Source organism: Heptranchias perlo, chromosome 22 (genome assembly GCF_035084215.1).
Source record: "Heptranchias perlo isolate sHepPer1 chromosome 22, sHepPer1.hap1, whole genome shotgun sequence".
Classification (NCBI taxonomy): Eukaryota; Metazoa; Chordata; class Chondrichthyes; order Hexanchiformes; family Hexanchidae; genus Heptranchias; species Heptranchias perlo.
Window position 1 is genome coordinate 31,733,129 of NC_090346.1, and position 22,894 is coordinate 31,756,022.

At 43.3% G+C, this 22,894-nt stretch overlaps 1 protein-coding gene across 2 annotated transcripts in view; it reads right to left on the reverse strand.

Moving 5' to 3' along the window:
• tmc5 (transmembrane channel like 5) overlaps nucleotides 1-22,894 on the reverse strand; it is a 209,215-nt gene that overhangs the window by 88,118 nt on the left and 98,203 nt on the right. For both annotated transcript variants that reach the window (XM_068003205.1, XM_068003206.1), the window contains exons 7-8: nucleotides 20,600-20,690; nucleotides 16,954-17,202 (exon numbers count right to left, since the gene is read on the reverse strand). In XM_068003205.1, coding sequence (XP_067859306.1) covers nucleotides 16,954-17,202; nucleotides 20,600-20,690 — 340 coding nt within the window. The remainder of the gene's footprint in view (nucleotides 1-16,953; nucleotides 17,203-20,599; nucleotides 20,691-22,894) is intronic.

The window sequence follows — 22,894 nt, forward strand, 5'->3', positions numbered from 1 at the left end:
AAGTATTTCCTAACTTCTCTCCTGAATGGCCTGGCTCCGATTTTAAGGCTATGTCCCCTTGTCCTAGACTCCCCCAACAGCAGAAAAAGTTTCTCTCTATCTACCCTATCAATTCCTTTCAAAATCCTAAAAACCCCAATCAAATCACCCTTTAACTTTCTATATTCCAAGGAATACAAGCCTAGTTTATATAATCTCTCCTCATAATCTAACCCTTGGAGCCCTGGCAACATTCTGGTGAATCTGCGCTGCACTCCTTCCAAGGCCAATATATACTTTCTAAGGTACGGTGCCCAGAGCTGTACAAAGTACTCCCGATGTGGTCTAACCAGGGTTTTGTATAGCTGTAGCAAAACTTCCTCCCCTTTATATTCTAGCCCTCTAATTATAAAAGCTAACATTCCATTAGCCTTTTTGATTATTTTTTGTACCTGACTACATTTTAGTGATCTGTGTACATAAACCCGCAAGGCTCAGTTCTAGGTCTCTTGCTTTTTGTGGTATATATTAATGATTTGGACTGGTACGTGGGGGGCTTAATCAAGAAGTTTGCAGATGATACAAAAATTGGCCATGTGATTGATAGTGAGGAGGAAAGCTGTAGACTGCAGGAAGGTATCAATGGACTGTCAGGTGGGCAGAAAAATGGAAAATGGAATTCAATCCAGAGAAGTGTAAGGCAATGCATTTGGGAAGGGCAAACAAGGCAAGGGAGTACACAATAAATGGAAGGATACTGAGTGGTGTAGAGGAAGTGAGGGACCTTGGAGTGCATGTCCACAGATCCCTGAAGGTAGCAGGATAGGTAGATAAGGTGGTTAAAAAGGCATACGGGATACTTTCCTTTATTAGCATGGCATAGAATATAAGAGCAGGGAGGTTATGCTAGAACTGCATAAAACATTGGTTAGGCCACAGCTTGAGTACTGTATACAGTTCTGATCACCACATTACAGGAAAGATGTGATTGCACTACAGAGGGCGCAAAGGAGATTTACGAGGATGTTGCTGGGGCTGGAGAATTTTAGCTATGAGAAAAGATTGGATAGGCTGGCTTTGTTTTCTTTGGAACAAAGGAGGCGGAGGGGAGATTTAATTGAGGTATATAAAATTATGACAGGGCTAGATAGAGTGGATAGGGAGGACCTATTTCCCTTAGCAGAAGGGTCAGTGACCGGGGGCATAGAATTAAAGTAATTGGTAGAAGGGTAAGAGGGGAGCTGAGGAGAAATTCTTTCACCCAGAGGGTGGTAGGGGTCCGGAACTCACTGCCTGAAAGGGTGGTAGAGGCAGAAACCCTCAACTCATTTAAAAAGTACTTGGATGTGCACTTGAAGTGCCGTAACCTACAGGGCTACAGACCAAGTGCTGGCAAGTGGGATTAATCTGGGTAGCTCTTTGCCGGCTGGCACAGACATGATGGGTCAAATGGCCTCCTTCTGTGCCATAACTTTCTATGATGAACCCCTGAATCTCTTTGGACCCCACTGTTCCTAGCTTTTCACCATTTAAAAAATACTCAGATCTATCATTTTTGGTCCAAGATGGATGACCTCACACTTAACTGCAGGGCTGGAGAATTTTAGCTATGAGAAAAGATTGGATAGGCTGGCTTTGTTTTCTTTGAAATCTATCTGCCACAGTTTTGCCCATTCACTAAATCTATCAATGTCTCATTGTAATTTTATGCTCTGTCTACACTACTTACTATGCCACCAATCTTTGTGTCATTGGCACGAGAGCGCGGACCTGAGCGTGAGGCCCAGGAACCACGCCCTATAAAAGGGTGAAATCAAAAAAATAGCAAACAAAAAATAATCAAGGAGTAACATTACAGGACAGCAGGTAGGTGATTGGTTGGCAAATATTACCATTTTTTGGCTCTCTAAGTTAGGGCAGTGGTTTAAACTAAGAGCTGGGAAACTATAACTTGCTATTACTTTATTAAATTAACAACTTAAACTAGATAAACTAATTAGTTCATAAAACTAAAAATATCGAGCGAATAAAAATTTTAACAAATTAAATATACAAAACAAGGTTAGATAGGGATGGCAGGTCAGGTGGTGTGCCGTACCAGCAGTATGTGGGAGTTGGCGGACAGCAGTGAGACCCTGAGCAACCACATCTGCAGTAAATGTCTGCAACTCGAGGAGCTTCGGTTCAGAGTTGTTGAGCTGGAGTCTGAGCTGCAGACATTGTGATGCATCAGGGAGAGGGAGAGTTATCAGGACACTTCGATCCAGGTGGCAGTCACACCCCTTAGGTTAGGTAGGGACAGGAGGATGTGACTGCAAGTCAGGCAGGCATGGGGACCCAGGATGGAGGAGCCTCAGCCTTTGGCCTTATCCAGTAGGTACAAGGTACTTGCTACCCGTGTGGATGAGAACAAAGACTGCAGGGAGGTTGTGCAATTTGACCAACGCACCGTGGCACAGGAGGCCATTCAAGTGGGAGGAGTAAAAAGGATTGTGGTAGTGATAGGGGATAGTATAGTCAGGTGGATAGACACGTTCTCTGCAGCCACGACCAGGAGTCCCAAAGGCTGTGTTGCCTGCCCTGTGCCGGGTTTAAGAATATCTCCTCGCGGCTGGAGAAGAACTTGGAGCATGAGGGGGAGGATCCAGTTGTCGTGGTCTACGTAGGAACCAATGACATAGGTAGAATTAGGAATGAGGGTCTGCTGAGGGAGTTTAAGGAGCTAAGGGTCAAAATTAATAAGCAGAACCTCAAAGGTAATAATCCCTGGATTACTACCTGAGCCCTGCACAAATTGGCATTGGGACAAACAAATTAGATGGTTAAATGCGTGGCTGAAAGAGTGGTGGGGGAGGCAGGGGTTTCAATTCATGGGGCACTGGCACCAGTTCTGGGGAAAGAGGGAGCTATTCTGTTGGGATGGGCTCCATTTAAACCAGGCTGGAACCAGTGTCCTGGCGAATTGAAAAACTAGGGTGGTAGATAGGGCTTTAAACTAAAAATGGGAGTGGAGGGTTCAGGTAAGGGTAACTTTGTAAATTTAAAGAGAAAAGTCAAGCTGGAGAGTAACGTAGCGATTTGGGTAAAGATAAGCAGTGTGTGTCAGGAAGGGACAAAGAGTTTAACGGTAATAGTGCATCAGTGAATAAGGTCAAATCAGGGAAAAATAGTAAAAAGTTAAAATTAAAAGCACTTTATTTGAATACACAAAGTATTCATAACAAGATAGATGAATTAATGGCACAAATAGAGATAAATGGGTTTGATCTAGTAGCCATTAAGGAGACGTGGTTGCAAGATGACCAAGGTTGGGAACTAAATATTCCGGTTTACTTGACCTTTTGAAAAGACAGGCAAAATGGAAAAGTTGGTGGGGGGTAGCCCTGATAAAAAAGGATGACATAAAGACAGTAGTGAGAAAGGATCTTAGCTCGGAAGATTAGGAAGTAGAATCAGTATGGGTAGAAATAAGGAATAACAAGGGACAGAAAACATTGGTGGGAGTAGTTTATAGGCCCCCTAACTGTAGTTATACTGTTGGACAGAGTATTAATCAAGAAATAAGAGGAGCTTGTAACAAAAGTAAAGCCCCCCATGATTATTGCATTAATCTTCATATAGATTGGACAAATCAAATTGGCAAAAGTAATTTGGAGGACGAGTTCATGGAATGCATTCGAGACAGTTTCCTAGAAGAATACTTAGTGGAACCAACCAGGGAACAGGCTAGTTTAGATCTTGTCTTGTGTAATGAGACAAGGTTAATTAGTAATCTCATAGTAAGAGATCCTCTGGGGCAGAGTGACCATAATATGATAGAATTTCACATTGAGTTTGAGAGTGACGTATTTAAGTCTGAAACTAGAGTCTTAAACATAAACAAAGCCAAGTACATAGGTTTGAGGGGCGAGTTGGCTAAGGTTGATTGGGGAATTAGATAAAAAGATATGATGGTAGATAAACATGTGAAAATTTGAAGAAATATTTCATAATTTTCAACGAGTATACATTTGATTGAGGAATAAAATTTCCACGGGAAAGGTGATTCATTCGTGGCTAACTAAAGAAATTAAGGATAGTATTAGATTAAAAGAGGCCTATAATGTTGCCAAGAGGAGTAGTAAGCCTGAGGATTGGGAGAGTTTTAGAAACCAGCAAAGGATAACCAAAAAATTGATAGAGGGAGAAAATAGAATATGAGAGTAAACTAGCAAGAAATATAAAAGATTATAAGAGCTTCTACAAGTATGTAAAAAGGAAGAGAGTAGCGAAGGTAAACATGGGTCCCTTAGAGGCTGAGAGCAGAGAAATTGTAATGGGGAAATCAGGAAAGTAGGGAAAGTGCTCGATCCATTATTAGGGACATGGTGACAGGGCACTTAGAAAATCATAATATGATTAGGCAGAGTCAACACAGTTTTATGAAAGTGAAATAAGTGATGACAAATCTATTAGAGATGCTACCTTGCTAACCAGCAAGCTAGATAAAGGGGAACCAATGGATGTAGTGTATTTAGATTTTCAAAAGGCATTCGATAAGGTGCCACACAAAGGTTGTTACACAAGATAAGGGCTCATGGGGTGGGGGGTAATATATTAGCATGGAAAGAGGATTGGTTAACGGACAGAAAAGAAAGCAGGAATAAACAGGTCATTTTCAGGTTGGCAGGCTGTAATTAGTGGAGTGCCGCAAGGATTAGTGCTTGGGCCTCAGCTATTTACAATCTATATTAATGATTTAGATGAAGGGACCCAGTGCAATGTATCCAAGTTTGCTAATGATACAAAGCTAGGTGGGAAAGTAAGCTGTGAGGAGGTTCACAAAGTCTGCAAAGGGATATGGACAGGTTAAGTGAGTGGGTAAGAAGGTGGCAGATGGAGTATAATGTGGGGAAATGTGAGGTTATTCACTTTGGTAGGAAAAATAGAAAAACTGAATATTTGTTAAATGGTGAGAAACTATTAAATGTTAATATTCAGAGGGCTTTGGGTGTCCTTGCACACGAAACACAGAAAGTTAGCATGCAGGTACAACAAGCAATTAGGAAGGCAAATGGTATGTTGGCCTTTATTGCAAGGGGGTTGGAGTATAAGAGTAAGGAAGTCTTGCTGCAATTGTACAGGGCTTTGGTGAGACCACACCTGGAGTACTGTGTACTGTATACAGTTTTGGTCTCCTTACTTAAGAAAGGATATACTAGCCTTAGAGGCGGTGCAACAAAGGTTCACTAGATTGATTCTTGGGATGATTCCTGTCCTATGAGAAGAGATTGAGTAGAATGGGCCTATATCCATAGTTTAGAAGAACAAGAGGTGATTTCATTGAAACACATAAGATTCTGAGAGGGTTTAACAGGGTAGGTGCTGAGAGGCTGTTTCTCCTGGCTGGAGAATCTAGAACTAGGGGGCATAGTCTCAGGATAAGGGGTTGGCCATTTAGGACTGAGATGAAGAGAAATTTCTTCACTCAGTGGGTTATGAATCTTTGGAATTCTCTACCCCAGAGGGCTGTGGATGCTCAGTCATTGAGTATTTTCAAGGCTGAGATCGATAGATTTTTGGACTCTAAGGGAATCATGGGATATGGGAATCAGGCGGGAAACTGGAGTCGAGGTTGAAGATCAGCCATGATCTTATCGAATGGCGGAGCAGGCTCGAGGGGCGGTATGGCCTACTCCTGTTCCTATTTCTTATGTTCTTAAACCTGGATATATTAATAAATATGGTGAATGTTGAGTCCCCAGCACAGATCCTTGTGGGGCACCAATAGTCACTTCCTTCCAATTCAAGTACATACCTATTATCCCTACTCTCTGTCTTCTACCGCCTAACCAATCTCCTAACCAGGTCAATAATTTGCTTTCAGTTCCATGAGCATTAATTTTAGCTAACAGTCTCTTATGTGGAAACTTATCGAATGCCTTCTGGAAGTCCATATAAACTACATCCATAGACATTCCCCTGTCTACTACTTTAGCTACTTCCTCAAAAAATTCAATTAGGTTTGTTAGACATGACCTACCCTTTACAAATCCATGTTGGCTGTCTCTAATTAGCTCAAATTTCTCTAAGTGTTCAGTCACACTGTCCTTAATTATAGATTCCAATAACTTCCCCACAACAGATGTTAGACCAACAGGTTTTTAATTTCCTGATTTAGGCTAAAGCATCTGCAATTGCCTCACCTACTTCCTTTAAAACCCTGGGGTGGAAACCATCAGGTCCTGGGGATTTGTCAGTCTTTAGTGCCATTATTTTTTCTAATACTGTTTTCTGGCTTACGTTAACTTTAGTGAGTTCCAGTCCTTGATTCATTATTAGTTTCTCTGGAATGTCAGGTATATTATCCTCCTCCTCTACTATGAAGACTGACACAAAGTAATTATTCAACAAGTCTGCTATTTCCTTATTTTCATTTGCAAAATTACCCGTATCTGTTTTTAAAGGGCCCACATTACCCTTGACTACTCTTTTTCTTCCAATATAGTTGTTGAAACTTTGTGCATTAATCTTGATATCCCTCGTAAGTTTCATCTTCCCTTTTTGCATCTCTTACTATCTTTTTTGTCTTCTTTTGCTGTTCTTTTACAGTAGTATCAAAGTATTGTACAGCAAAGAAGGAGGCCATTCGGCCAATCATGCCTGTGCCGGCTCTTTGAAAGACCAATTAGTCCCACTTCTCTGCTCTTTCCCCATAGCCCTGTAAATGTTTTCCGTTCAAGTATATATCCAATTCCCTTTTGAAAGTTACTGTTGAATCTGTTTCCACCACCCTTTCAGGCAGTGCATTCCAGATCATAACAACTCGCTGTGTAAAAAATGTTTCCTCATGTCGCCTCTGGTTCTTTTGCCAATCGCCTTAAATCTGTGTCCTCTGGTTACCGACCCTTCCGCCACTGGAAACAGTATTTACTCTATCAAAGTCGTTCATGATTTTGAACACCTCTTAACCTTCTCTGCTCGAAGGAGAACAGCCCCAGCTTCTCCAGTCACTCCACATAACTGAAGTTCCTCATCCCTGGTACCATTCTAGTAAATCTCTTCTGCACCCTCCCTAAGGCCTTGACATCATTCCTAAAGTGTGGTGCCAGAATTGAACACAATATTCCAGCTGAGGCCTAACCAGTGTTTTATAAAGGTTTAGCATGACTTCCTTGTTTTTGTACTCTATGCCTCTACTAATAAAGCCAAGGATCCCATATGCTTTTTTAACAGCCTTCTCAATGTGTCCTGCCACCTTCAAAGATTTGTGATTCCTGCACCCCCTTTAAAATTGTACCATTTAGTTTATATTGCCCCTCCTCATTCTTCCTACCAAAATGTGTCACTTCACACTTCTCTGCATTAAATTTCATCTGCCATGTGTCTGCCCATTTCACCAGTCTGTCTATATCCTCCTGAAGTCTCTTAATATCCTCCACATTGTTTACTACATTTCCAAGTTTCGTGTCATCTGCAAACTTTGAAATTATACCCTCTATACCTAAGTCCAGGTCATTAATATATATCAAAAAGAGCAGTCGTCCTAACACTGATCCCTGGGGAACACCACTGTATACTTCCCTCCAGTCTGAAAAACAACCGTTCACCACTACTCTCTGCTTTCTGTCCCTTAGCCAATTTTGTATCCATGCTGCCATTGAACCTTTAATCACATGGGCCTTAATTTTGCTAACAAGTCTATTATGTGGTACTTTATCAAATGCCTTTTTAAAGTCCATATACACATCAACCGCACTACCCTCATCAACCTTCTCCGTTACTTCATCAAAGAACTCAATCAAGTTAGTCAAACCAATTTTTCTTTAACAAATTTGGCTGACTGGCTGGGTTTATCCATCTCCCCTTTTTTGAATAGGGGTGTAACATTTGGATTCCTCCAGTCCTCCGGCACTACTCCCGTAACTAACGAGGATTAGAAGATTGTGGTCAGAGCCTCCACAATTTCCACCCTTACTTCCATCAGTAACCTAGGATGCATCCCATCTGGACTGGGTGACTTTTCTACTTTGAGTACTGCCAACCTTTTAAGTACCTCCTCTTTATCTATTTTTATCCTCTCCAACACAGCTACTAGCTCCTCCTTTACTGCTACATTGGCAGCATCCTCTTCTCTAATGAAGACCGATGTGAAGTGTTCATTAATTACCTCAGCCATGCTCTCTGCCTCCACAAGAAGATCTCTGCCAGTCCCCTGCATTTACATTATTCTTTGCACTTGTGTATGCTCTTTCCTTTAGTTTTATGTTATATCTTATCTCTTTTGTCGACCATGGCTGTTTTATTTGGTAAGTAGAGTTCTGTATTAAGCTAAGTTATTTTTTGAACACCTCCCACTGTTCATCTGTAGTTTTACCCAAAAACACTTTTGACCAGTTTGCTGTCGTCAGTCTCTATCTCATCCTGTTAAAGTTAGCCGTACCAAAATCTAGAATCTTAGTAACTATGTTAAGTTTCACCTTTTCAAACCTAACACTGAATTTGATCATATTATGATCACTTTCAGGTAATAATCTATCAGTAAAGGAACATTTATCCTGGCTCATTACTCATTACTAAATCTAGTATGGCCTGCCCTCTTGTTGGTTCTACAACATATTGCTACAACATAGAAAACTATCTTGAATGCGCTCAAGAAATTCACTAGCTTTCTGACTTGAGCTACTCTGCTGTTTTCAATTTATATGAAAATTTGTCTCCCATTAAAACAACTCTGCTTTTGCTACAAGCCTCTCTAATCTCTGAATCAATACATTCTGTCACTTTATTGATGCTATCAGGAGGCCTGTAGAAAACTCCATTACAGTTCTAAGCCCTCTCTTATTCCTCAATTCTAGCCATGGAGTCTCCACTGATTGCTTTCCCTTACCTATGTCCTCTCTTACTAAATCAAAAGCAAAATACTGCGGATGCTGGAAATCTGAAATAAAAACAGAAAATGATGGAGAAGCCCAGCAAGTGAGGCAGCATCTGTGGAGAAAGAAACAGAGATAACGTTTCAGGTAGAAGTCCTTTCGTTAGAACTGGAAGATGTTAAAGAGTTAAAGTTTTTAAGCAAGTACAGAGCCAGGGAAAGGGGGGAGAGAGGGGAGGGGAAGGGAGGAAAGAGCAAAAGGGAAGGTCTGTAATAGGGTAGAGGGAAAGAGTGATTAAATGACAAAGGGGACGATGATGCAAGGCAAGGAAGGCGGTGATGGGACAGGTTAAGAAACAAAAGATTGGTCAGGAGTAGCTGTTAATGGCAACAGCAGAACCATTACCAGCACTTACTGTCCGTAAAAATGGGAGCAGTGGTTATGATCTGAAGTTATTGAAAATCAATGTTGAGTCCAGAAGGTTGTAAAGTGCCTAAATGAAAGATGAGGTGCTGTTCCTCGAGCTTCTGTTGAGCTTTATTTGAACGGTGTAAGAGGCCGAGGACAGAGACAAGGTTGTAATAGTATCTTTAATCAACAAGGGTACCTCTCCTCCTCTTCCAGTTTCCTTATCCTTTCTAAAGACCTTATAACCTGGAATATTTAACTCCCAATCATGACCAGCATGCAACCATGTCTCAGTATTGGACACCATGTCATACCCTCCAAGCTGCTAATCAACCCGCTAATCCATTCTCATGCACTCTCTTTCCCCCCTTATTTCCTTTCTCAGTTCTCCTTTGTACTTTTTGTATTCAGCTTGGTTGTCTACTGAATTATGAACCTGGCAGTTCGCATAAGCCTCCATTGTCTAATTCATTTTAATCTCTATGGGCATGATTTTATCATGGCGGCGGGATACCAGCGGGGTCGGGGGGATGGGTCAATGGGCGCGTGGGAAACCCGGAAAAAAATTTCCTACCTTTTCTCGAGCGATCATGGTGCAATTGATGCTCATTAATGTGGCTTCCGCGTTTAGCATCTCCAAGCTGCGCAGCGGGCGCACTGCACACCCGAATGCGTGCTGTCAGCTGGAGTATTGAAATGGCCATTGCATGAATGGCCTTTGTGGGAGCGAGAAGTAACTTATGAAAATGGAGCAGCAGAAGACCAAGCCGACGCCAAGGTTCCGTGACTCCTCACTTGAGGTGCTGCTGGCCAGGGTGAGGAGGAGGAGGGAGACATTGTACCCGGCGGACAGGAGGAAGCGCCCTGTCTCTGCCACCAAGTAGGCCTGGCTTGAGGTGGCAGAGGAGGTCACGAGCAGCGGGAACATCTCCTGCAGTTGGCTTCAGTACAGGAAGTGCTTCAATGACATAACCTGGTCAGGAAAAGTGAGTATAGGTACTGATTCAATTGCATTCTATGGTGCACAACACCTCCCCTTCACACTCTGCCCTGTGAAGCCTACTCCATCATAACACTCCTCACACCCACCTAAGTCTCGTCAACTTAACCATTTTCTGTGCACTTCCTCACCTCCCCGCCTGTAAACCCACCACTACCAATCCTGATGCAATGTGATAGATCTGTCGTGTAGTCACCCTTTGATGCATCTCTTTCATTGGCAGCCTCATCCAAAGCAACTCATCCATCGGGCGACCACTTCACCCTCACTCACTCACACGTCTGTACTGCTCCCTTTGTAGGAGAAGAGCGCTCAGAATGCATGGGAGAGGGCGAGGACTGAAGTGGGGTTACCACAAATAGTGGCCCTTAGAGGCGGAGGAGGAGGCGTTGGAACTGACCCAGACGGTGGAGTGCCTGGCCATTGTGGATGCCGAGACTGGAACCCCGCAAACGGCTGGTGACAGAGCTTTAACATACATCACATGAATTGATGTTATTAATGATTGACATGTTGCACACCTCAGTATGCGCATCGCAGCATTACATCTGTGATAATTCTTAATATTGCCTTATGTTCTCTTCCAGGTCCTTCAAGGACTGAAGTCGTGGAAGAGGGCGATTCCTCAGAGGAGCGCCCTGCCTCTGAGGGTGCACCATCACATCTTAGTGAGCCATCCACCAGCGCAGATACTCACACCTCGGTGGGTCCTAGTAGTCAGTTAGTTGGGTTGGCACCTGGTGAGTCACCACACACAAGTGAGCACGAGCAGACACTGGTGGCAGGGGCGGCTGTGGAGAGTCCATGTCGGTGGGCGCACTCCTCTCCAGGCTCTGCTCAGCTGGACACTGATACTGAACCCCGGGGGGCCATCCTTGAAAAGGAGAATGATTGAGGGACAACTGCAGCACCTTTACGAGGTACTGGAACAGGTGCCACGCACACTCTCCACAATAGCGGAGAGGATGGAGGAGTCCACCTCCAGCATTAGTGGAATTGGGACACAGGTAAATGTGGGAATGTCTGCGATGGAGAGAATGGCAGCCTCCATTGAGCTTCAAGCACAGCTCACTAATGAGTCCATTAAGGCCCTGACAATGACTCTGGATGCCAACATGTCTGCCGCCTTAAACAGGCAGACAGATACTTCAGCCATAGCCTTAGAACGCGTCACAGATCTGCTCTTTACTGTTGGCCAGCAGAGTGGCAGGAGTGATGTGGCCGGGTAGTGGGGACGCCACTCAAAGAGCTCCCACATCTCACCCGTTGCCCCCTCTCAACTAGCACCCACAATGCGGCTTCCTCTCCAGGTGGCCGAGTGTGCCCATGCACAGGTGCAGGTGGAGCAGTCTTTGGTGGGGCCCTCACGGGCTCCAAAACCCAGAAGGTGTAAGCGGAAAACATCTAAGGAGTCAGGTCATGCACATTAGCAACCTGCCACTACCTCTGCTGCTGCCACAGGAGATGCACCACGTAGAAGCAGTAGGAAGAGAAAGGCAAAGGTTTTGTTATCACAAAGTGTATACACAAGGTTGTCTGACAAGATGTCATGTTTTTCATTTATATTTGTTTTTTGTTAAATGCACATTAAATGTTATAGTTTTCATCACCACTGCCACGTCTTGCCCATTCTTGAGTCCCTTTGATGAAAGCGCCCTTTCATGTCCTTCATCATGAACGGCGAGCCTTGATGCCACCCAGTGGGTGCATTTACAGTGGGTGTATATGTGAAACACGTTAATAGAAACATAGAAAATAGGAGCAAGAGTAGGCCATTCGGCCCTTCGGGCCTGCTCCACCTTTCAAAATGATCATGGCTGATCGTCTAACTCAGTAGCCTGTTCCCACTTTTTCCCCATATCCCTTGATCCCTTTAGCATTAAGAAATATATCTATCTCCTTCTTGAATACATCTAATGACTTGGCCTCCACTGCCTTTTGTGGTCGAGAATTCCACAGGTTCACCACCCTCTGAGTAAGGAAATTTCTCCTCATCTCGGTTCTAAATGGCACACCCCGTATCCAGAGACTGTGACCCCTGGTTCTGGACTCCCCAGCCATCGGGAACATCCTCCCTGCATCTAGTCTGTCTAGTCCTGTTAGAATTTTATATGTTTCGATGTGATCGCCTCTCATTCTTCTAAACTCTAGTGAATATAGGCCTAGTCGACCCAATCTCTCCTCATATGTCAGTCCTGCCATCCCAGGAATCAGTCTGGTAAACCTTCGTTGCACTCCCTCCATGGCAAGAACATCCTTCCTCAGATAAGGAGACCAAAACGGCACACGATACTCCAGATGTGGTCTCACCAAGGCCCCGTATAACTGCAGTAAGACATCCCTGTTCCTGTACTCAAATTCTCTTGCAACGAAGGCCAACATACCATTCGCCTTCCTAACTGCTTGCTGCACCTGAATGCTCGCTTTCAGCGACAGGTGTACAAGGACACCCAGGTCTCGTTGCACCTCTCCTTTTCCCAATCTATCACCATTCAGATAATAATAATCTGCCTTTCTGTTTTTGCAACCAAAGTGGATAACCTCACATTTATCTCAATCCATGCCAGTATATTCCCCCCAATCCCATGTGCTTTAATTTTGCACACTAACCTCTTGTGTGGGACCTTATCAAAAGCCTTCTGAAAATCCAAATACACCACATCCACTGGTTCTCCCCTATCTATTCTACTAGTTACATCCGCAAAAAATTCCAGTAGATTTGTTAAACATGATTTCCCTTTCATAAACCCATGCTGACTTTGTCCAATCCCGTTAATGCACTCCAAGTGTTCTGTTATCACATCTTTTATAATAGATTCTGGCATTTTCCCCACTACAGAGGTTAGGCTAACTGGTCTGTAATTCCCTTGAAGCAGAGTTAAAATCCTTTTCCTGCCTCAATACTCAAAAGATTAAACAGTTTAACAAGTTTAACTATCTTAATCACTGCTTCAAATATCGGTCTGCCGGCATCCGGCTTCCTGAAGTGCGTGAGCACCCAGATGCATCTGGGTTGAACGTGGAAGTTGGCGGATTGGAGCCGGGATTCGTTCCCGCTCCAGAATTCTCTGATTTTGATTGCCCCCCACCCCCACCCCCAGCCCACCTGATCTTGGGGCCAAAATTGTGCCCTATATCTTTCGTCATCCAGGGAGCTCTAGCTTTGGATGCTCTTCCTTTCCCACTCGTGGGAATGTGTCTAGCCTGTACCCGAACCATCTCCTCTTTGAAGGTCTCCCATTGCTCATTTACTGTTTTACCTGCCAATCTTTGATTCTAATCCACCTGGGCCAGATCCCTTTTCAACTCACTGAAATTAGCTCTCCTCCAGTTGAGTAATTTAACATTTGATTTTTCTTTGTCCTTTTCCATAACTACTCTAAATATTGTGATCACTATTTCCCAAGTGCTCCCCCACTGAAAAATGCTCCACTTGCCCCACTTTATTTCCCAGAACTAGATCCAGCACTGCTTCCTTCCTCATTGGGCTAGAAACATACTGATCAAGAAAGGTCTCTTGTACACATTTTAGGAATTCCTCCCCCTCTTTGCCATTTACACTGCTATTTTCCCAGTCTATATTAGGATAATTGAAGTCTCCCATTATCACTACTCTAAAGTTCTTGCATCTTTCTGCAGTTTGCCTACAAATTTGCTCCTCTATCTCCTTCCCACTGGGCCTATAGTATACACCCAGTAGCGTAATAGTTTCTCTATTGTTCCTTAATTTTAACCAAATAGATCCTGTCTTTGAACCCTCAAGTGCATCATCCCTTTCTATTGCTGTAACAGTATTTTTGACCAAAACTGCCACCTCCCCTCCTTTTTTTCCTTCCCTATCTTTCCTGAATACATTGTAGCCAGGAATATTAAGTGCCCATTCCTCCCCTTGTTTAAGCCAGGTCTCTGTTACTACTATATCATAATCCCATGCAGCTACTTGTGCCTGCAGCTCAACAACCTTATTTATCACGTTCTGTACATTTACGCACTTGCACTCCAACTCCATCTTATTCTTCCTCGCATTTCCCTCCATCTGATCCCTACTTCTGAACTACTCTTTATTCTAAAGCTGTGTGTCTCTCCCAGTCCTCTGCGTACATTGTATCTCCTCTCTAATGCTTCATCCTGGTGCCCCTCTCACTGCCAAATTAGTTTGAACCCTTCCCCACATTACTAGTTGACATTTTCATTGAACTTTTCCCTTCATTTTCCTACCAGTGGAAGCATTTTCTTTTTAAACTATTTGTCCTCTCAAAGCCTTTCATAATTTTGAAAACATCTATTAGATCCCTCCTGAATCTTTTATGATCCAGTGAAAATAATTCCTTATTTGTCAAGCCTTTCTTCATAACTATAACCTCTCATTCCTGCTTTCATTCTAGTGAATCTTTGCTATAAGCTTTCCATGCCTTTAATATGAGTGGCCAGAGGTGCTTGCACACATGTGCCCTAACCCATGTCTTGTACAAGTTAGCACCACTTCTTGCTTTTACATTCAATGTCGCAATATAAAAAAACCAGAATCTCATTTACCTTTTTATGGCTTTTTTACCTGCACACCTAACTTTAAAAATCTATATATCTGCACCCCTAGATCTCTCTATTCCTTGCAAGAATCTTGCTATTTAGAGAACATTTCCTTTCACAAGTTGTACAACTTCACATTTATATGCATTGAACTGCATTTGCCACCTATTTGTCCACTCCACTAACCTGTCTATGTTCTCCTGCATTCTTCCTCACAGTTGCCATGCCCTCCAGTTTGTTATCAAATTCTGCTGATGCTGTCATTCCTGTTATGCCTATGTCCATATTATTTACAGAAGAGGTCCCAGCATAAATCCCTGGGGCATACTACTACCCCTGTCCTGCCAATTTGAAAAACAGCCAATTACTTTGTTCCCATGGTGGCTCCACACTTATGCCTGCTCCAGGAGCAAGCATCCAGTCCCCTCTTGTGGGATCCTCAGGGCAACGTAAAGAGATCAAAGACCAATCATCATACGTCTCCAGACGCATAGGAGGGGAATATTGGGGCCGTATCCTTTCTGGATAAAATGTGTTAGTTGCTTCTTACATTTCAATGGATTACATTAAAGAAGTTATACACTCCATTGAAGTTGCTCAGAAATCACAGCCTCAACTTTAACTCCCTGACAGGGTTAAACTATCAGGATCAGGCAACCCGACCATAACCCATTCCCCACCCTTAAATTCTGAAGTGCTGAAATCAGGCCATGGACGAGGCTCCTGCAAAAGGCAGGCAGGGGACCTAATTAATATAGCAAAGTCACGGCCCGATGACATCATTAGCGCCGTGACTTAAATTTAATAGTAAGTGAGGAGGAGGCTCGACCTGTGGGATTCCCAGCAGCTGATCCAAGATGGCAGCTGCCCACTCCCCAAGATAAGTGGCTCTTTTAACACTCCTTGTGGACCAGGATGAGCAGGTGTACTCCCCCCAGGCTCCTTATGGAAGCCTTCAACCTCCCCCAGCCCAATCTCCAGCCCTCCCTACCCCCGCAGCCCTCCCAATCTCAAATCTCCCTTCAGCCTTCCCAATCGCCAGTCTCAGCATTCCCCCACCCCGCCCCCCGATCGAGGCCTGGGGCTGATGCTCCCTTCCCAGCGCCGGGGACCATCCCCAATGGTCCCCGGATGCAGCCTCCTGCCACACGTGTTACCTCCCGCCCACCGGCCAGGCTTTTTATTTTGTTGGTTGCCGGGCGACCCTATAATATGCTAACGAGGCATTAAGATCGGCGGGGCTTCCACATCACCGGCCTTGCCTGGTCCTTTGGCCAGTTTCGGCCTTCCCTGGCTCCCGTTAATATCGGGGAACATATTTCTGATCCTGATCTGCCAGCTTCATTTTAAAAAGTGAAGTTTAAACCTATCTGTTTTGAAATTTAACGATTTATATTGTAACCATCTATTTTTATTCGGTGAAGAGTGTAAAAGGATTGTCTGCAGGGAGGACATTATATTATTACAAGAGTACGTCACAGTGCTCTACTTAAAACGGAAATTGTGGGAGAGAAATGCTGGAATCAGGATCCATCCAGCACTCCCTAGTTATCCTGTATAATTTCACTGTGCACCACAACTCCTAAAATGACTATGTATAATGACTAAAGTCATTGATACTGTTTGCTGTAACACACTTAATAACACAAGTCCTATTCAAAAAAAGCTGTTACATTTCATTAACTTTTCCTTTTAGTAAAATGGGGGTGATTTTAACCTAACCCGCCCTTCAGGAAACTGACGGGATTAGGTGCAATGCTGGTTTTACATCCCACCCGATTTTACTCTCCATTAAAGTCAATGGACAGCAACATTGGACGTAGTGTAAAACTGGCCTTCCACCCGATCCTGTGGGTTTCACGCCCGGCGAGATAGATTAAAATTGCCCCCACTAAGTTTCAAGCTAACATATTATTTGTGGTTCTCTTTCCATCTTGAGGTACACACAGCATCTGTATTTTCAACAGTTATTGCTCATTAAAAGTTTGTTGTTTTTAAAATTGTTTTAATGTGTATGATTAAACATTCTAAACCTCAGTGTTTCCAACGCTGGCCAGATAAAGTCACTTAAAAAGAAATTGTGGCCGCTTATGTTTGCTTAGATCTTACTGTCAGTTCAATTTTTAATTTTAGTATTGCTTCCATTTTTACTAGAATTATTCATAGTTTAAGGATACTTACTGAGCCAGTGAGCAGCTCCAAGCCTGTGAAAGTGAGATTGTTGACACCCAGATCAAAAAATTGTGGGCAGGCAATAAAGCTGAAGTTAACCAGGAAGGAGAAGATGTTGAACATAAGCAGCCATTTGAGGAAGGTGAAATAGGAAAGAACACTTGTTCCGAACTTGCCACCAATGATTTTCAGGGATCTATGCCAGGGATGAACTGACTGGAAACATTCAAACATATTCTCACGAAAGCGTCGAAGGGCCTGAAAAAGAATAATGAGATAAAGGAACATATTTACTTGGAAAACAACACTGATTTAGTCTGTGTTCAACTTCCTTATTTTTCTGGAAGTAGCACACCTACTTTTGTGAATTTTTTGAAAATCCTACACTGAAAGATGACCTTATAATTACACTTTGCTCCCTGTTTGCATTTCTCTATTCCATTCCAAACATTTGAGTCATTTGAATTATTTTGTTTTTGTAATTCTGTAAGATTTTATGACAAGATTCTTTATGGTAAGTTAATAAACATTTTTTGCCTTCCCCTCTGCAATGTTTTGGTTTTAACTTATATTTCCTGAACTTTAGATGCAGGGAGGATGTTCCCGATGGCTGGGGAGTCCAGAACCAGGGGTCACAGTCTCAGGATACGGGGTATGCCATTTAGAACCGAGATGAGGAGAAATTTATTCACTCGAGGGTGGTGAACCTGTGGAATTCTCTACCACAGAAGGCAGTGGAGGCCAATTCATTAGATGTATTCAAGAAGGAGATAGATATATTTCTTAATGCTAAAGGGATCAAGGGATATGGGGAAAAAGCGGGAACAGGGTACTGAGTTAGACGATCAGCCATGATCATTTTGAATGGTGGAGCAGGCCTGAAGGGCCAAATGGCCTACTCTTGCTCCTATTTTCTATGTTTCTATGAACTGAATTTGGTTAATTCTTAACATTTCTATAATGTTAAATGCAGCATTTTATCTTAGGATTAAGACTGCAGAGGTGAAACTAGGCTGGTGGCCTTGGTAATTTGAAGTGTTAATTTGTTATCAGTAAAAATGACTTTCACTCAATGTTGACAGCTAGCTATCTGGGTTAACCCTATTCTGAGTCAATTAAACAATGAAAGGTGTGTTGTTTCTCTGCAGCTCTAAGTGTGGGTCCAACTTAGAGCCAGTGGTGATTGACTGCACACTGGACCAACCCCCCTCTCCAACCAACCAGACTTAAGGAAGGGGTCAGAGGACTCTCTTGGGTAGATTTTCAACTTTTCTCCTGGGCATAAAACTGGCATTGTGGATCAGCCGCCCGTTCCATATACCTTTATTTCCATTGATCTCAATGGAATTGAAAATGAGGCGGTTTCTCTAAGGGCAGCTGATCCGCAACATGATTTTACGCTCAAGCGGGAAGTTGAAAATTTACCCCTCTCTCTCAGAAACATAAAATGGGAGTGGGAATCCAAGCAGCCTGTAACGGAAATAGGGCCACTTAGCTTGGAAATAGTTAGCTTGAAATTGAGATTTAGCACAGAACATCAGTAGAGTTGCATCTTTGTTAATTTTAATGAAAAAAGACATATAGGAAATGGTCACATCTCATTATGAAAACTGTTTTCTTTCATTCATGTATTTTGTGTAAAATAAATCCTTTTTTTGGATTGCAGGGGTGCTTTCTCTAGATAGAATGCTTTCCAGTCAACCTTCTGTAAAGACAGGAGAATGCATGTTGTTACATGTGCGATATTACAGGAGCCAGTATACACAGCAAGACTTCTACATTACAATCCTCGGGTTATGCTACTGTTTAACCAGATATAGGGCCTTAAAAGGGTGTAAACTGGATCATTGGGGGTACAACATCTGCACTGTTACTGGTAATACCAAGAGAATATCCAGATCAAAACCCAAAAATTGTAACATCCATTTAACTCTGTGCATCCATATCGCTGTGAAACGGGCAGGCATGATACTTGTTTTCAGGTCTGTACCAATCTACCTTTATAACCAGCTCCTTGGACTCAACACTCTATTTTTCCTGCTCCCCCGAGGGAAATGTTTGGCATCTGCCTGGCATCTTCCCCCATTGGTTTGCTTGAGATCACAAACTCACTATGTGGCGACTGATCCATCATGTCCTGCCTCTCCAATGCACAGCACACTGGAGCTCCAATGAAACATCCTACTTTGTAACGCCTGATAAAATACTTGTAATAACAGTACAGAATGGATATAGGCGAGCTGAAATAATAGAAAGAATGAAATCCTAAACACAATCATTGTTCTGTTTCTTTACTCTTTTTACTTCTTACTCTTGTGAAGAACTGTGAGAAAATAAGGAAATCCACTGAAATAACAACAAAGTGAAGATATAAACAGTTAAATAGCATTTGCAATCATCATATATTTGAAGAATGCAAGCCTAAAGAATGGTGCTAATAGTCCATTAGGACTACATTCATAGCAAGGTTTCACCTAAGACTTATTAGTGTCTCCAGGGGTTTCCTTGACAAGAGGTGGTAAGGATTAGCTGTTCAGGATACTTTACATTGTCCTATAAATACAATTTTGCAACACGTTCAGAAGATGCAACAGGAATTGCTAGAATATACTGATAATTCTTTCTTGAGGATTTGAATCCAAGGATTTTTCCCTACCAATAGGATTGTACGCTCTTTCAGCATTATACATCATAAATTGCACACAATCTCTCGTTTTATTCATTTAAAAATGGAAAATAGGAGCAGAGTAGGCCATTCGGCCCCTCAAGCCTGCTCCGCCATTCAATATGATCATGGCTGATCCTCTATCTCAACACCATATTCCCGCTAAAGTGCATATATAACACATACCCAGGTTTCAGGCTCAATCTACAGTGTAGGTTGGAATTCATTGCATAACAAAATTTACATTATTTCCAAAGTTACGTCTTTTCACAAAACTTTAATTTGTGGCAGTGTAACACTGGAAATTTGAAATGCTGGTCTAGATTTTCTGTTTAGTGGAATTGGGGGGCATCTTTGGCATGGTGGCTTCTGCCTGTCACATAGATGCACTCCGACCAAGGTTGGTTTTCCAGCCTTAAGCCCCCCAGCCTCCACCAGTGAGTGCACCAGAAGGGGGAGGGGCGGTGGCATCGGAAATTTGCCATGGAGGCCTGCTGTAGCTTAGTGTTTCTGGTGGTTTCTGAGCTGCTGCTGAAAATCAAATATTCTTTTGAAATTGGCACTTAGGCCTATGCAATCAATTATTAGGCTTTTGGAGCATTTACGTTTTAAATGGCCCCTGCGTTGTCCTTAGCAACACTTGACAGCAGGGACCAACATGCAACCCTGGCATCCAGTGTTGCTCAGGTGCCAACGACATATACATTAGATGACATAGTTCTGTCATTTGCATATTATTTCAGGACGTCTGACCATACTCTGACCATACTGTATTGAACCTCAGCCATCACTTCCGGCGGGAAATCAGATGGCTGGGAAAGTGGGTGAGGATGCAGTGGGGAACCATTCCCTGCCCTCACCCACCACATTTTCGCTAAAAAATCAGCGAATGACGGGCGGAAGATCCCGGCTTGTGTATTCAAATCGATAATGTAATGTTCTTGATGCTACGAAGATTCCTTTATGGATTATGTTCCTGTTAATACTTACAAATAATATATTATACAGGAGCTGAGTGCAGCCCTTTATCTTACGGTCTGTTTCCAGTGCGTGTGGCCCAATCTCCAGCTCCACCATTGTCCTGGCAAGAAACAGGGGAAATGTAAAATTTACATTGCAATTATGTAATAAACACTTTGTATTAAATGCTGCCATTGCATATGTCGGTTCCATATTAAACAAATTTCCATATTTGGAATGCAGAGCTGGACAGAAAGCCCATCTTAGTGCATTCACCCACAAAGAAAAATCTACAGACTCCACCCCCATCATCATGCCATCCAATAGGCTCTTGAAGGACTCTAAGGTCTTCACCTTCACTCCTCTGTTTCAAGTGTTCTCGATCTGTGAAGAAATTCTTCCCGACACCAGTCCTAAACTTGCTCTTCACCAATTTCAACCTATGGACCCTTGGCCTACTGCCTCGCTTTACCTTAAGTAACGTGTCGAGGGTTCACCTTTTCCATATTGTTTATCTCATATTTGTCCAATGGGTCCCCCTTTAGTCACCTATTATAAGCTGAAGAACCCCAATCTAATTTATCCTCAGCACTCCATCCTCTAAGTAAAACCTTTAAAGATGCTAAACGTTATACTTGATAAGGTACTGCACCGTGAGCAGGGTGAGTGCAAAATCAGGGAAATGTTTGATTCAAAAATATTGGGATTTTGTGTGCAATTTGCAGGGATTTTTTTTTGTTCAAACAAGAAAGAAAAATTTGCACTTATAAAGGACCCGTCATGAACTCAGGACGTCCCAAAACAATTTACAACCAATTATGTACTTTTGAAACGTAGGCCTATAAACTCAATCCAGCCCGAATCGGGGTGTGATCTGGATGCAGCACAAGCTGCGCACGGCTAATGAGGCCAATGGCAGGACCATGGCAAATTCGTCCACCGGCTGCATTAGTATAGTACCAGCGAGCTATGTGTGCCAGTTGTGGACCCAGAGGTAGCTCGCCAGGAGTAGCAGGATGCCCTGGCTGTTACGCCAGCTGAGGACCTAAGGCGAGTCCAAGAGTGAGGGAGGGAGTTAATCGGTAGGGGGCTGAGCTCCTCCTGGTTCTGCATATGGTAAGTTTTTTTTTATATACTTACCTTTTTGGCGGCGGCTTTGAGATGTTCATTTAAGATCCGCTGGTTAGGCCGCATGCAGATCAGGTAATCCTCCTTGCATAAGCTCACAGCTACCTTTTATGCTTCTCTTGGCATTCTCCGAATGGGCCATCGAGGCACCCATCGCTACCTCCTTATGAATAGTAGCCTCAACTTCCTATCTGACCGACCTTCCCATCCAACACACCTGCTGGGCACTAATCTTACCAACCTCCTACCTGTCCCGATCACCCCACCCACCATTGTCTCCTTGGAGTCAGCCAATGGACCAACAATCATTATCTCTCCCCGCATTTACCTCCAGAATGTTTGTTCACTCGTGAGCAAGGTCCTTGCCATCCATGACCTTATTGTGGATGATTGCGTTGACACCATGGCTTTACTGAAACTTGGCTCATTGGTGGTGACAATTTGCTCCGTAACAAAACCTCCTCATCTGCCAATATCTTCCACCATCAGTGCCGACCATGGTGATGGTGTGGCCCTTATCACCAAATCACACCTTGGTCTCTCCCCTTACTGTTATGGTACTTTCTCCTCCTTTGAGCAACTCACCTTGTTTAACTCCTCTCATCTCGCCTTTAAAATCCTTGTTATCTACAGTGCCCCTACCCCCAAGTCTCAGTTCAAATTTCTCAGCGAGATATCTCCCTCCTTTCCTCCTAGCCTCGGCACTGAGCAACTCCTCATACTCAATGATTTAAATATTCATTTCAGCTCCTCTTGTCCTCTCCCTTCTGAATTCAGTGACTTCCTCTCCTCCCTAAACCTCTCCCTCCATATAAACTCTCCAACCCTTACTCAAGGTCAGCCCATCGACCATGCTATCTCTACTTCCATGGTCTCTATCACAGACCATCTCCGACTACATCCTCGTATCCCTCACCACCCACATCCCTGTACCCACTTCGAGCCCCACTTCCTTCTGTGTCCATCCCTGGAAAAAACAAACCCTCAAATCACTTACAACTGCACTTTTTAATTCCCAACTGCCTAGGGTTTGGGGCTCCATTCATCACAATACTTCTGGAGCCATCAATCTGCTCAAATACTCCCTCCTCTGCCTTCTCATGCCCACCTATGATGCCCTTGTCCTGAGCAAGAGCTTTACCCTCTCCCATCCTGGCTGACCCCCTGGTATGGCCCACGTCTTTGCTCCCTCAAATC